The 15,196-nt window shown below is 40.8% G+C and overlaps 1 protein-coding gene across 1 annotated transcript in view; it reads left to right on the top strand.

The window, feature by feature from the left end:
• The window catches only part of LOC124616440, a 229,386-nt gene that overhangs the window by 142,746 nt on the left and 71,444 nt on the right, over positions 1-15,196 (top strand). The window contains exon 5 of the mRNA XM_047144748.1: positions 1,037-1,214. Coding sequence (XP_047000704.1) covers positions 1,037-1,214 — 178 coding nt within the window. The remainder of the gene's footprint in view (positions 1-1,036; positions 1,215-15,196) is intronic.

The raw sequence follows: 15,196 nt of genomic DNA, 5'->3' as shown, positions 1-15,196 counted from the left end.
TTCCCGTCCCACTATTTTCCTATGCCTTGAAGATAATCTGCAATACCATGAAAGAGACCCATTCACTTCTCCGATTCCCATGGCACTATCGTCACCCCAATGTAAACATCTGCCACAACAGCTGCACAGAACCCCAGAACTGACTTTCGTACGGCAGCTCAAACACTTCTTGCTCATGGTTGTTTACATATTTTTAACAAAATTTATTTAGGCAATAACAATAATATTCTATTAACTACAGATCACAAAAGCCACTAAAGTTATGTGGAACACTAATATACATGTATAATTTTAATATAGTAAAGTAATACAGTTAAACTAACGTTAATAATCAAAACTTGTATACCCGAAAAATTAGGCCTAAGATCGTGTATGTGCGATACGTACTTTACGCGTTTTGAAAGGAAATAAAAGATAGAAATTAAAACCTTTAATTCTCCTAGTAGATACGGTACTACTAAATACATGTGTAGTTAAAACAACCTAAATTCTTTACTTAATATTTAATGTAGTACATCTTATAATTCTCTCCGTAATCCTGTTGTTGTCAGACATTTAAACGTCCTCGTAGCAAAGTTAACCTGTAAAACATGGCCCACTATTTACTTCACCAATGTTCCATTAAGTTCTTGACTTGATGTCTCCCCATAAGATGACGTAGCAGCTTGATTGGTACCTAAGTATTTCTTTAATGGCGTAGTTTCTTCTGCAGTATACTCAATTAGCCAAATGGCTATGTTTTAAAACGCCTGGGATCTGTCATTCATCTTTTGTCGTTGGCTACAGCCTTGATACGTCAGACCTGATGTCAAACGACAAGTTTTGAATCTGGGAATGTGATGATGTGGCAGAACTGTTGAGATGACGTAGTAGTACTTCCAGAAAAATTGAGAAGTAGCTGTGTTTTGACGCCTGAGGACCCTAGCGACTATGTCAACAATTTGCGCACTGCTCACCCCAATCTACACATTCAAAACCGGCCTCCATCCCGAAGCACAACAAAATTCAATGATTTTAACAGTATTTTCTTTTGCAGAGGTGCTGCCCGAAATAGTGCGTACAGACTGCGCCAAGTGCACTGAGACACAGCACAAGAAGATCGGAGGTTTCTTCGGAGAGATTTCGCGCCGCCACAAAGACCTCATGAAGAAGCTGCTGGACAAGTACGACCCATCTGGAGAATACAGGAAGAAGTACGCCAAGTCCTGGGCCGAGTACAGCATCCACCACTAATCCTCATCATGCCTTGTAACTCTTATATTCAATAAATCTATCACCTAACCTATAATGTAAAAGAACATTTCGACCTACCCGCAAACACGGAAAAACATGGAGCTCCTAAACTCGTTTGTTCTGTGAACACAGGAACGATCTGCTTTCACATCAGTGATAAAGAAACATTTCATTAGCGTCACTTGCACTTATGGGTCTCAAGAATCAAAACTGACAATGTTGAATGTCTATGGAAAAAGTTCAAGCCAATCGTGAAATACGTTTTAGACAGGTACGTACCGAGTACAACTGTGAGGCACGGGAGAAATCCACCGTGGTTCAACAACAAAGTTAGGACACTACTGCGAAAGCAAAGAGAGCTTCACTGCAAGTTTAAACGCAGCCAAAACCTCTCAGACAAACAAAAGATAAACGATGTCAAAGTTAGCGTAAGGAGGGCTATGCGTGAAGCGTTCAGTGAATTCGAAAGTAAAATTCTATGTACCGACTTGACAGAAACTCCTAGGAAATTCTGGTCTTACGTTAAATAAGTAAGTGGATCGAAACAGTAAATCGAGACACTCTGGGATGATGATGGCATTGAAACAGACGATGACACGCGTAAAGCGGAAATACTAAACACCTTTTCCCAAAGCTGGTTCACAGTGGAAGACCGCACTGCAGTCCCTTCTCTAAATGCTCGCACGAACGAAAAAATGGCTGACATCGAAATAAGTGTCCAAGGAATAGAAAAGCTACTGAAATCACTCAACAGAGGAACATCCACTGACCTGACTGGATATCAATTCGAATCTACACAGAGTACGGAAAGAACTTGCCCCCATTCTAACAGGCGTGTACCGCAAGTCTCTAGAGGAACGGAAGGTTCCAAATGATTGGAAAAGAGCACAGGTAGTCCCAATTTTCAAGAAGGGGTGCCGAGCAGATGCGCAAAACTATAGGCCTATATCTCTGACATCGATATGTTTTAGAATTTTAGAACATGTTTTTTGCTCGCGTATCATGTCATTTCCGCAAACCCAGAATCTACTCTGTAGGAATCGACATGGAGTCCGGAAACAGCGATGGTGTGAGACCCAACTCGCTTTATTTGTTCATGAGACACAGAAAATATTAGATACGGGCCCCCAGGTAGATGCCATTTTCCTTGACTTCCTGAAGGCGTTCGATACAGTTCCACACTGTCGCCTGATAAACAAAGCAAGAACCTACGGAATATGAGACCAGCTGTGTGGCTGGATTGAAGAGTTTTTGGCAAACAAAACACAGCATGTTGTTCTCAATGGAGAGACGTCTACAGACATTAAAGTAACCTCTGGCGGACCACAGGGGTGTGTTATGGGACCATTGCTTTTCACATTATATATAAATGACCTACTAGATAGTGTCGGAAGTTCCGTGCGGCTTTTCGCCGATGATTCTATAGTATACAGAGAAGTTGCAGCATTAGAAAATTGCAGCGAAATGCAGGAAGATCTGCAGCGGATAGGAACTTGGTGCAGGGCGTGGCAAGTGACCCTTAACATAGACAAATGTAATGTATTGCGAATACATAAAAAGGAGGATCCTTCATTGTATGATTATATGATAGCGGAACAAACACTGGTAGCAGTTACTTCTGCAAAATATCTGGGAGTATGCGTACGGAACGATTTGAAGTGGAATGATCATATAAAATTAATTGTTGGTGAGGCGGAGGCCAGGTTGAGATTAATTGGAAGAGTCCTTAAAAAATTGGTCCATCAACAAAAGAGGTGTCTTACAAAACACTCGTTCGGCCTATACTTGAGTATTGCTCATCAGTGTGGGATCCGTACCGGGTTGGGTTGACAGAGGAGATCGAGAAGATCCAAGGAATAGCGGCTCGTGTCGTCACAGGGTTATTTGGTAACCGTGATAGCGTTACGGAAATGTTTAGCAAACTCAAGTGTCAGACTCTTCAAGAGGAGCGCTCTGCATCGCCGTGTAGCTTGCTGTCCAGATTTAGAGAGGGTGCGTTTCTGGATGAGGTATCGAATATGTTGCTTCCCCCTACTTATACCTCAGGAGGAGATCACGAATGTAAAATTAGAGAGATGAGAGTGCGCACGGCTTCTTTCCGGCAGTCGTTCTTCCCGCGAACCATACGCGAGTGGAACAGGAAAGGGAGGTAATGACAGTGGCACGTAAAGTGTCCTCCGCCACACACCGTTGGGTGGCTTGCGGAGTAGAAATGTAGATGTAGATGTAGAAGAACCAGAAGTCAATCGTTCAGCATAAAAGAGACTAGCCATAAGTGAAAGTGTTTTGTTTAATTTTTTATGACAAGGTGTCCCATATATTCTTTTTGAGGACGTTCACAGAAACTGGAAAGATAGTCATGGAGTGCCACAGCCGTAGGTTTTTCAACAAATTCAAGAAGACACTAGTGATTTCATATGCAAACAACAAGGAGTCTCACTTCACTGGCGCAACAACGAGCGGCAACTCCTCAGTGACACACTGCTCCATGTTCTTGATGTCCACGTTTCCAGACATGATACCATCCCATAGTTCATGTGTACCTAAAGGATTGCTTACAACTTCTTCTCGTGACATGAAATAGCTCTTCGGCAGAACAACAAGAGCAGTGACTTTTGTCGTCAAAGGAATCTTACTTAGCGTAAGTGAAGAATTTTGTAGACGTCATCTACATGATTAGTGATAATAACACAGCGAAAAACTTTGGTTTTGTAAACATTTTGCAGTTTTCTCCTATTTTAAAGTGATATTCCACTAGTAAATATAAGTGCTTATGCTCATTGTATTCTTTTTGAAACCCAACATCCTAGCACCACCAGTGTCCAACGAAGATCCAGCTAACATAGATAACCAGATATCCAAGGTATTAGCAGCAGAGAAACAGCTTAGCTACTTGTAACTACTGCTTGATATAGCTTATGGAGACAGAATTCATCGACACGCAAGTCGCTGAAACGGCGTCAGCTAAAGAGATTTGAAATACGGCGGCCGAACACCGAAGGGAATATCTCGACCAATAAATGCCATACGATAATTTCATACACTGCTGTAGTCCAGACGTACTTTCTCAGGAATTTTGTCCTCGATTTAATACCTACGGTTTATGCTTGTACACATACTTTGCCTGTTTGCCTGTGTTAGTGGTCTCCTTACAGCCTCCTTACTTCATCCATCGAGAGCCAATATGCCGCTACGGCATCAGAATTTCTTCACTTCGAGTGCTATTTTGTCAGCTGTAAATTGTTGCAACCACTTTGGTTTCATTTATTATTAATTCTTATACTGAGCTGAGTAATTTGGTCATTCTGTACAACAGTGTAATGGGTTACAATCGCCAACGTCAATGTTAATGGAAGGGCTTGACCACAGACCTCTGATTCGTCATTCATCATTCATTGCATACAAAACAATTTCTTCATGAAAAGTTTTAGAATTTAAACAACGTATTTTACGTGGAAATACAAAGATCGCGAAACTCAAACAAAGTTTACAATTTTAAAGCAACAATTTGGAAATATAAAGCTTTTAGGTATAAAAACAATAATTTAATTTAAAGGTACTTCAAAATTTGTTTGAATGACTGCAATAACAACCTCTTATTGAGAAACAGGTCAGTAAGTAATACTTAATTTCAGATGAACCAATTAAAAACCAAATTCCAAATGAATAATGTCAAATCCCAGAATTTATTTACAACACATAAGAAACCCGAAGGGCTGGCAACCATACTAATAATGCCTTGCCCCTAAAAAGCAAGATGATGGTAATAAACACCAAGAGCTCGATACAGGGATATGAGGTGATTACAACCCCACTCATTAAAGTAAATTTGAACAATACCCACTAATCGCTGTCACTGGGGCAACAGACCCCCCATAGTCTTAATGAATGCCATTGGAGGGCGAAATTCATGTCCACTAACATTTTTAGGAACACATTAACATGGGAATCTTTTTTTCTTTCAGACGTATAAAAATACAATAATAAGAAACATGCCAATCTCACTAGAGAATTTCAAGTTATGTTAATATACAAAATTAGAACTCTTTTCCCTAAAACAGAATTTGGTGTCTGCTTGGAGAGTACAAGCTACTAAAGAAAACACTCTCCACTTATGTCAAAGACTTTTCCAGGTGGTACAGAAGGAATTCAACTAATCTTTTGTGTAAGCTCCGTTCATGGAGAGGATCCCGATGATACTGTCGCACACTACAGTAGCCACGGCTAAAGCCTCGCTATCGCGTCGGCTCGCTAGACGCCGTAGGGACAAGAAGTGTACTGACAGACTGCGGAGGTGGGAATTAAGGATCAAAAGCCCCAACCAGGCTCGAAAAATCAAGCATTACAATGCCCTTAAGAAGCCAAGTTCAGCGCAGATACCTACAGTACAAACCATCCACTAGTAAATATTCAGTTATGAACACCCCAGCTGCCCGCACACCAAACCAATTTAACACGGCTAATCTCACAACATCCCATTGAACCCCTATGCGCTGACACAATTTCAATTGAGTGTTCAAAATATAAATTAGAAACAGATAGCAGGCTACAGGCAAATCATTTGAACAAAAAATTTAATTATTGAAATGCTCAGGTCAAATGCCATGAAACTAGTTCTCCAAGTATCCAATTACAAATCTGCCATATAGGCATTATATATCTGGTTCAAAGACAGTATCCAGAGATAACGTCAGTACTGAGAGAGGGTAAAATAACAACACCCACATTGATCACTGATTTTCAAGGTAACAATGTCAGTGAAGCAACTTTGGCGCTGGGCCCGGTAACTTGAATTACTGTTCTACACCACTCCAACACAATAAATCATGAAAATGAATTCTGAATTCCCGGAGCAAACAGGAAACTGCAATTAAAACAACTTCAGGGTAAACACACCGACCGCCGTGTCTTATAGACTGGCTTATGTACATAAACTTGTAAAAAAACTCCAACCCACATATATTTTCACATAAGGTAATTTCATTTTAATCTTTGGTACATACGCTACGTATATGTCTCGAAACTGTTGTGCACCTTAAGTGGGAAAAGCAAAAAAATAAGATTATGTCTATAGAGAAACTTTTAATCGGGAAAATAACACTGCAATAACATCATCTCTATATCGTTGCTGTCAATCCCTATGCAATTGTATCATCTCTTGACAACGTAGTTCCAATCTCAAGGAAGCATTGCAGCATCTTTCATATCTGCTCGTTCAACGTCTTCACAACTTTCTGAAAGAGTTGATCCTTCATCGGATCCAAAAAGTGAAAATTACGTGTAGGACGTCACGACTGTAGGATGGGTGTAAGTCAGCTCATAAGTAAAATTTTTAATGCTCTGCAGTACTTCACCAGATGCGTAAAAGAGGGTATCATCCTGAAGAAACTTCGAAAGCTCCACTTTCCTTTTCGGTCTGAGTCAGGTTTTACGTCTCGCAGTAACTCACTGTAGCTGTCACTGTTCACCGTTCGACACCACATAGTGCAGTGAACCAGCACTGGACCTTCCATATCCGAAGGCACTGTTATGACAGCCTCTCCTGCGGAAGATTGGTGTCTGAAACTTTTGCTGTGGGCTGAGGTGAAGGTTTTCACAGCATATCCGTCCATTTCGATGGTTCACAGTAATGGACCCACGTCCCAACACTTACTGGGAGACTGTTAAATATTTTTCTTCGTCTTGAAAATCCTTTAAATCGGAATTCCACATCTCCGAAAGGTTTCTGTTTGCTACTTCACGTGGTACCAAATGAGTACCAACTTTGCGACAGTTCAGATATTCATAGGCAAATGCAAAACCTGAAGCGTGGCCAAAGTTCAACACATACCCAATATCACTGGGTCTGGCACGACAAATTCTTCAAGTCATTGGCTCAGCTGAATAAGATATCTTAGACCAGAGAAGGAATGTAAAAGAACAGACAAAGTACGAAAAGAAGATATTCGACAGGAGGTAAAAATTTAGATTGTGAATGAAAAGCTGGACGAAACAAAACGAAATGCAACGAACATCTACAATGAATGGATCCAGAGAGGCTAGGTGAGATAAAGAACTTTAAACCAAAAGGGAGGGATCCTGGAAGACTGACAAAATGTTGGTAACCGTATCAGGACATAACTGGCCTTGTACGGAAAGTGCGTGAGAAGAAGATTTCCCTTTTCAATTGATTTTTTTTTTACTGCCCAATACGTCATATACAGTACAACAGTGTTATTCCTGTTTATGGCTTTAAAATGCAACCTGGACTTTTTTTCTTTGTTTCCTCCTACATATAGCTCACTAAGAGACGATTAAAGTAAAATGAGAGAGATTCGAGCTCACACAGAAGCTCAGTAACAATTGTTCATTCCACAGACAATTCGCGACTGAAACAAGATTACAGGGAAGTAATAGTGGCAACAAAGTACGTTAGGAACAGTACGGTGCCTTACTGAGTACAGATATTGCCGGAGTTGTAGACATGTAAAATTTTACCGTTATGGTTTTAGTGGTTTTAGTTGACACTGGTTGTCTCCACAGGCTGTAAACCGAATCCTAGACATTCGCTCAGCAGACGGAGGTTGACCTGGTACCTCCTGAACTTCTGTGACTTTTCGTTACCACTTACAGCAGAAATTTCACTACACCTTTGTGTAACATTTCTCTTATCAAAAGTAATTGCTACTGAATTTTATTGGTTTCTTTTAGCTTCATTTTATTGGAAGTTCTTTTTCGTGAGCTATGTTGTGTTGGTTCACAGCGTAGATACACTTACACGGATACCTGGATGTAGCAATAACTGGCTTCATGATTTCCCCGCCTCATTGACCCTCTTTGCTTTCTACAGCGCACTGTAGTATCTGCGGAAAGCAGGCTTATCTCGTGCATAAGCCCGAATATGGGAGTTGAACTTCCTTCTTTTTCTTATATCGTCTTGTACGCTTTATTCTCACGAACTTCGGCAAGAATAATTTGTTCATCAAGAATCAACAAATTACGTTGTATGAGTGGCTATAAAAGAACATGGTTGCTATTCTCACAGAGTAAGTAGGTATATGACAAAGAAGAACGATCAATATCTGTGAATCTTGAGGACTTTTCAGTCGATTTCTGCATCTCTGGTGTATGTAGACAAGTCAGTGCGACCGTGGCCTTCGTTTGTGTAAGGCCCGTTACTTTTTTGCAGGAATAATGGTAATGTAATAATAGAGCCACGAACTGTAGTGATGTTTCGCACGCAACTTGGAGAAACTGCTGTTAAAACCTGTCTCCTGCTGAAACAACTGTATGGTGGAGACTGTAAATCTAGTACACGAGGCTTTGAGTGGTTCAAGCATCTCCGAAGTGACCTAGAAGACACTGAAGACGACTCACGCACGAGATGCCCTTCAACATCAACAACACATGAAAATATCGAAAAGTAGGTATGCTGATTCGATATAACAATCGGCTGAGTATTAGACCGATCGGGGAAACTCTAGGAATTTACAAAGAACCAATTTAACATGAAAAAAGTTATCGCAAATTCTCACGATCGGTCAACAAGATGTTCGTGAAAATGTTTGTACTCACATTTGGAATACCACTACAAATGATCCTAATATCTTGGAAAGGACAACAAAATTTGACGAATCTTTATATTTTATTTATGAATTATACAGTAAGCGCCAATCCATACACCGGAAGCCCCCAACTTTAGGTAGCGAAAGAAACTCTAATGGACATATCAGGATTAAAGCGATGACGATTGTTGTTTTCGATAATAATAGAACTATTATCTTCACTGGGTTCCTGAATGTCTAACTATTAATCAGTATTAGTATCTTGAGGTTACGGAGAAGCAGTTCATGGGTTCTGCATAAAGACAACGCACTGGCCAACACCGCAGTGCCTGTTAAGGTGAACACCATCCTGGGTTTGGACGATCCACTTTATTCTTGGATCTAGCGGCATGTGTATTATGTATTCCCCAAGGTCAAATCTGCATTAAAAGAAACAAGACATCAGCGCGCTGAAGCATCGAAAGAAAAGGCAGTACGTGCTATCAGGTCCCCACAGTGGAACCTTTCCAGCACTACTATCATCAATGGAAAATTTGTATGGAGCGTTGTAGGCATAGAGGAGGGACTAAGTACGTACGTTCCTGAAGTAAAATGTTTTTAACAGCAATAATCCCGTTATTTTATAACCACACCTCATTCAATGGACACACTTCTCTGACGTAGTTCCACGCCTTAGCGATAAATTATTTAGGGTTCAACTGTTATGTTTAAGGTTCAAATGGTTCAAATGGTTCTGTGCACTATGGGACTCAACTGCTGTGGTCATTAGTCCCCTAGAACTTAGAACTAGTTAAACCTAACTAACCTAAGGACATCACAAAAATCCATGCCCGAGGCAGGATTCGAACCTGCGACCGTAGCGGTCTTGCGGTTCCAGACTGCAGCGCCTTTAACCGCACGGCCACTTCGGCCGGCTGTTATGTTTAAGGCATACAGTTACAGATTATATGGCAGAGAAACATAGTCGATTATAAATTTACTGCAGTGTACTCAAGAATAAAGTTACATGAAGAGTGTTTGTGTCCACTAGCCTCAAAGGAACGTTACATCATAACATGTCGCGGTAAACTCCAACCAAGCAAATAAATTCCTTGTGATGATCTGTCCAACTGTTCTATATCAACTTGCTTAATATCTGCATTAATGGACGCGGGTGTAAATTTAATATGATGCAGGAGTCTCATTTCAGCGCTTTTTGAAATTCGGCCCTATTATTTACGACAAATTTGGACAAGAATATTTTGCCACTTTAAAGCTAAATCCTATACGTGCTTCACTTTCACCGTAAAGTCGTCTATTCGTTTTCCAGGAACAAAGATAGCGGCAAGTAGGGCTGAAACAAGCGGTGATGACGTGAGTAGCAGCTTTGCGTCAAACAGGAACTGGTAATTGCCCTATTAAATACCTCCTGAAAATATTTTACTTCTAATCTGTCCTTTGCAAATGTCTGGACAGCTCATAAATCACGCAGCTATATGCAAAATCTCCCCTGTGAAACGTTCAGTGACAGTCAGCAAACGGTGCCCAGTTCTACGTGTAACGAAGTATCGCGCGCTATCGGCAGTTTTAGGGAATGCAAAAGAGTTTGGGGCGTGGCCCAGCACACGCCTATCTCTGCCACACAGGCAGTCTGTGATACCCGTTGCTCGATCTGCCACTACCGTTCTGCTTTCTACAGCTCAGTCGTTTCAATGATAGTTGTATCCTAACTGCTGTTTTCTGTTCTTTGTTAAGACAGAGTAAATGGTGGGCAACTCTATCTTCGTGGAGTGGAAAATTATAGCAAGCGCATGCCATTGCTTGCGTGAATACTACCATTAATAACGGCCTCATAATTTGGGTTAGAGACATCATCCGATACAACTTTTCAATCGCAACTGAAGAAGTCCAGTTATTACTCTAAATGTATGATAAATGAAAATTCTATTGTTGGATATAAAAAATGGCACTTATTATGTGATTCAGTGTTATATCATGAACGAATTTTTTATTGGAAACCTGTACGCACCTCATAATTAATTTGAAATATGACTTCGTATTTTTCTGATGTTATCAGTTTTAATAAAATCCTGCCTTTAGTTTTTCTCTTTGAAATTAATATATTTGTCCCGGGAATGTTAGCTAACTGATCGTAACTTTAGGTATGATATGCTTGGTTACAGACAGGATCAATGGACTAAAGTAGATAACTAGGACGCGTTCGACGGTTGCAAGTGCCGTTCTCTGCGTCTTCAAGTATCTCAGTTTCTTCATTCCATCAACTCACCAGTATCCCGCTTTCCGTGTCTTTGCTCACTGGGTGCTTCTTCTTCTTCATGTGCCGTCTCCTCTAAGAAGGTTGGCTGTCATCATGGCATTTTCTGATCTTGATTTGGCTGATCTAAGGAGTTCTGACGTTGAACAGTTGTACCAATTTTTTAAATTGTCAATCCAGGATGTCCGTCTTCTACCCCTCGTTCTCTTCCCACAAATTTTCCCTTCTAGTATTATTTGCAATGTTTTGTAATTTACTCCCCTAATAACATGGCCTAAATATTGTAGTTTCCTTACTTTAATAATTTTAATTAATTCGTTTTCCTTTCCCATTCTTCTTAGGACATCTTGATTAGTAATCCTCGACACCCAACTAATTCTAAGTATTCTTCTATATGCCCACATTTCAAAAGCTTCTAAACTGTTCATGTCCTTCTTTTTCAATGTCCACGCTTCCATTCCGTATAATAATTTTGAGAATACATAGCGTCTTAGCAACCTCATTTTTGTGTTTAAACAAATGTCTCTCGAACAGAATGCATTTTTCATCTTATTAAAGATACTTCTGGCCTGTCCTATTCTCGATTTAATTTCTTCTGAGCTTTCAATCTCCTCATTTACAATTGTTCCGAGATATTTAAATTTACGTACTTGATCGACTCTTTCCCTATTGATTGTAAGATTTTCTTGTTGGCGTGTTTTAGATATCACCATGAACTTAGTCTTGCTTACGTTAAGAGTCAAGCCAAATTCTTCACTTTTTTCTGCGACTTTGTCAAGAAGTAATTGTAGATCTTTGAGGTTTCCAGCTAGTAGTGCAGTGTCATCAGCAAACCTAACATTGTTAATGTTTAGCCCATTCACTTTAATGCCAGCTATTTCATCTGATAGAGCTGCCTGGATTATGTCTTCTGAATATATATTAAACAATAAGGGTGAGAGAACGCAACCTTGTCTCACACCCCTCTTTATTTCTATATCATTCGATAACTCATTTTCTACCCTCACGGTTGCGGTTTGATTGTAGTAGAGGTTGTATATAATGCGGATGTCTGTCTTATCAAGTGTTTTCTTTTCTAACAATTCTATGAGATGATCATGACGAACTTTGTCAAATGCTTTATTATAATCCAGGAAGCACACATATAGTGGCTGGTTAACCTCCATACATCATTGCGCTAATATGTTAAAAGCAAACAATGCTTCTCTTGTACCGAGGGAACTTCTAAAACCGAATTCTGTTTCACTTATACCTTCTTCTACTTTTTTGTATATTCGTTGGTGTATAACTTTTAGAAATATCTTTAAGGTGTGACCTGGGTGCAGGCTTTATATTATATTGTGAGGGTACTTTTCCGTCCATCCCTTGTAGCACAGTAAGATTTCAGGAATCATGCCTGATGCCTCCTTTTAATTTAATTCGGACGCCTGAATAGGAAGGGCGTCTGTGCGCTCTCTTCACTGAGCACATTTACTTTGGCGGTGAGAGCATTGGGTAACGCAACAGCAAGAAGTGCTCCACGGGCTGAAACACAGCAGCAGAGAAGATTTTAATGTACGGGTACTGCGACCCACTGCTAGGATTCAATGAGAGGTCATCGGCGCAGACGTACTCTTAAGGCGAAAGGTGGGAAAATGTATTGCACCCACGAACATGATCGTTTTAGCAGCCCAGGTGACATGGTAAGTGGAGGCGTAATGTTGCGTGTGTGTGCTGAGCAGTCACCAGTCAACGTTTTTACTGCACTGTACGTCTCCTCCATGAGCGTACACTCCGCCCTGATCTCATTTTTATGGATGAAAAAGTGCGACCGCATCTAACAGTGCAGGTGTGTAACTCTTGGAACGAGAGGATATTACTCGGCGAATGGACTGGTCTGCCAATTCTCGCTCGACTTGAGTCCCATCGATCAAGTGTTGGATGTGTTGCGAAGACGTACAGCAGCACGTCCAAATGCTCCAACGGTCCCAACAGTTGTCAACCCGAGCAGCTGGAGGTACGGAAGGAATGTGGCCAGCATGGGAGTATTGCCGTCCGTGGTGATTACTCATCGTACGTTGAATTAATGAGTCATTCCTGTTCGTCTCATTTCGTCTCAACTTCACAGAAGCTCTCCTGGCAGGAGGTAGGGGAAGTAGACGAGGTACTGGCGGAAGTAAAGCTGTGACGACGGGTTGTGAGTCGTGCTTGGGGAGCTCAGTCGATAGAGCATTTGCACGCGAAAGGCGAAGGTCCCGACTTCGAGTATGGGTCCGACCCACAGTTTTAATCTGTCAGGAAGTTTCATATCAGCGCACACACCGCTCAAGAGTGAAAATTTCATTCTGGAATGCTCAAAATGTCTTCTGTCATTAGGATTCAGACTAGTTATCTCAGGTTAAGTGTCTTCAAAATAGCGAATGTTACGAGGGCTGCTAAGAAAATGGCGTGTTTTGTAAGTAATTGGCAACAGCACAAACAGTACACACATAGGTGGAAACATCGCCAGCTATACAAGCCAGATGAATACACACCATGTCGTAAATAAAACCGACATTACTGCCGCCATGGTAACGGGAACGGCATAGCCGGGCGTTCTACCGTAACTGCGGAATGCCACTGAGGGAAAGCGAATAAGGGCTCGGCAAAGGCTCTGTTAGATATTCACCACAGTAGCAAATTTCATTAACTTGTTCAACAATTTTTTTGGTATAAGTTAAGGATCAGCTTAAGGCTTTTCAGTTATCTACATCCTGTTATTTAAATAGATAAACTGAGAGATGAACTCTAAGGGAACCTTTATTACTCAGGCATTCCGTCTGAAATACATGGTAATCAAATGGATCATGAAAAAGATCTTCCGATAGCTGCAATTTTCACAAGTGAAGTGATACTAATGACAGTCAAATGGAAGGAAAGATACTTCTAAACCATCGACGGAACAGCAAAACCATTGTGAATTCAAGGGGAATGAAAGGTGAATATAAGAATATCAAATAGTTCAAATGCTGCGATTCTCTTATGTTCCGGTTTTCCCACAGTCACTATCAAAATGTGCTGAAACGGTTCAAATGGCACTGAGCGTCATGGGACTTAACTTCTGAGGTCATCAGTCCCCTAGAACTTAGAACTACTTAAACCTAACTAGCCTAGGGACATCACACACATCGATCCCCGAGGCAGGATTCGAACCTGCGACACTAACGGTGCCGCGGTTCCAGACTGTAGCGCCTAACAATCGCTTGGCCACCATGGCCGGCTATAAGAATATCCTTTCATCCAAGACTATCAGGACTGACGCATGTGCAGGACACTTTTATGCAGGCTTTTATTCAACAAATTCGGACCGCAAAGCGTAGTAAATATCACCGATAATACATCTAAAAGAAAGAAAAACCGGTGCACCACGAAGGAATTACTCGAATGGAACGGAAATCGGTAGATGTGATTTATATGCACAGAAAAGCAAATATTTATAATTTCAGAAGAAACCAATGAGTTGGTCAAGAGAAAGAGCTTCACAAATTGGGCAAGCCAAAATCGCGTTAGTCCGCTTTATGCAGACAGTTATTCTTCTTGGCACTAATTAACAGAGTTGTTGTACGTCCTTCTATTGTCAAACTGTGGCGTTAGATCGTCAAAATCCATACATGGTAGAAGGGACCCGCCCATAATGTTCCAAAGATTGCAGATTGAGGAAAGGTAGGGTTTGGCAAGCACGGAGACAACAATAGAAGCTCTCGATGTGTACGGACAGGCATAACCTGCTTGAAATGCGGATGATAGCTCGCCACGAATGACAATAAAACAGGGTAGTAGAAAATCATCGACATACCGAGATGCACCGATGTACTGTAGCTCAAAATTGCAGTTTGGCACCTAAGGTACAATTTTTTTTATATCGTACAGAAAGTGAAGTCTGGAAGCACTCACTACATCGGTATCATGCTCATAAAGTACTGCTATGCAACAGTTCTGATAAAGACTCATCTAGAATATCGCGTCAAAGTTCTTGAGGAAAAACGATCTTTTAGCTTACAGAAACTAGAGAGGTATAATTTAACTATTATTCGAAGCATCATGAGGAAAATACTTATGAAAAGGTTACAGAAGTAGGTCGATGTTCTTACCTCATACCAGTCGGGATTCGGGAAAGGTACGACAAGTATAAGTCAGATCAGTACTC

This window comes from Schistocerca americana, chromosome 5, assembly GCF_021461395.2.
Source record: "Schistocerca americana isolate TAMUIC-IGC-003095 chromosome 5, iqSchAmer2.1, whole genome shotgun sequence".
Classification (NCBI taxonomy): Eukaryota; Metazoa; Arthropoda; class Insecta; order Orthoptera; family Acrididae; genus Schistocerca; species Schistocerca americana.
Note: the sequence above shows the minus strand (reverse complement) of the source record. Positions and strands in the feature narration are given on the sequence as shown.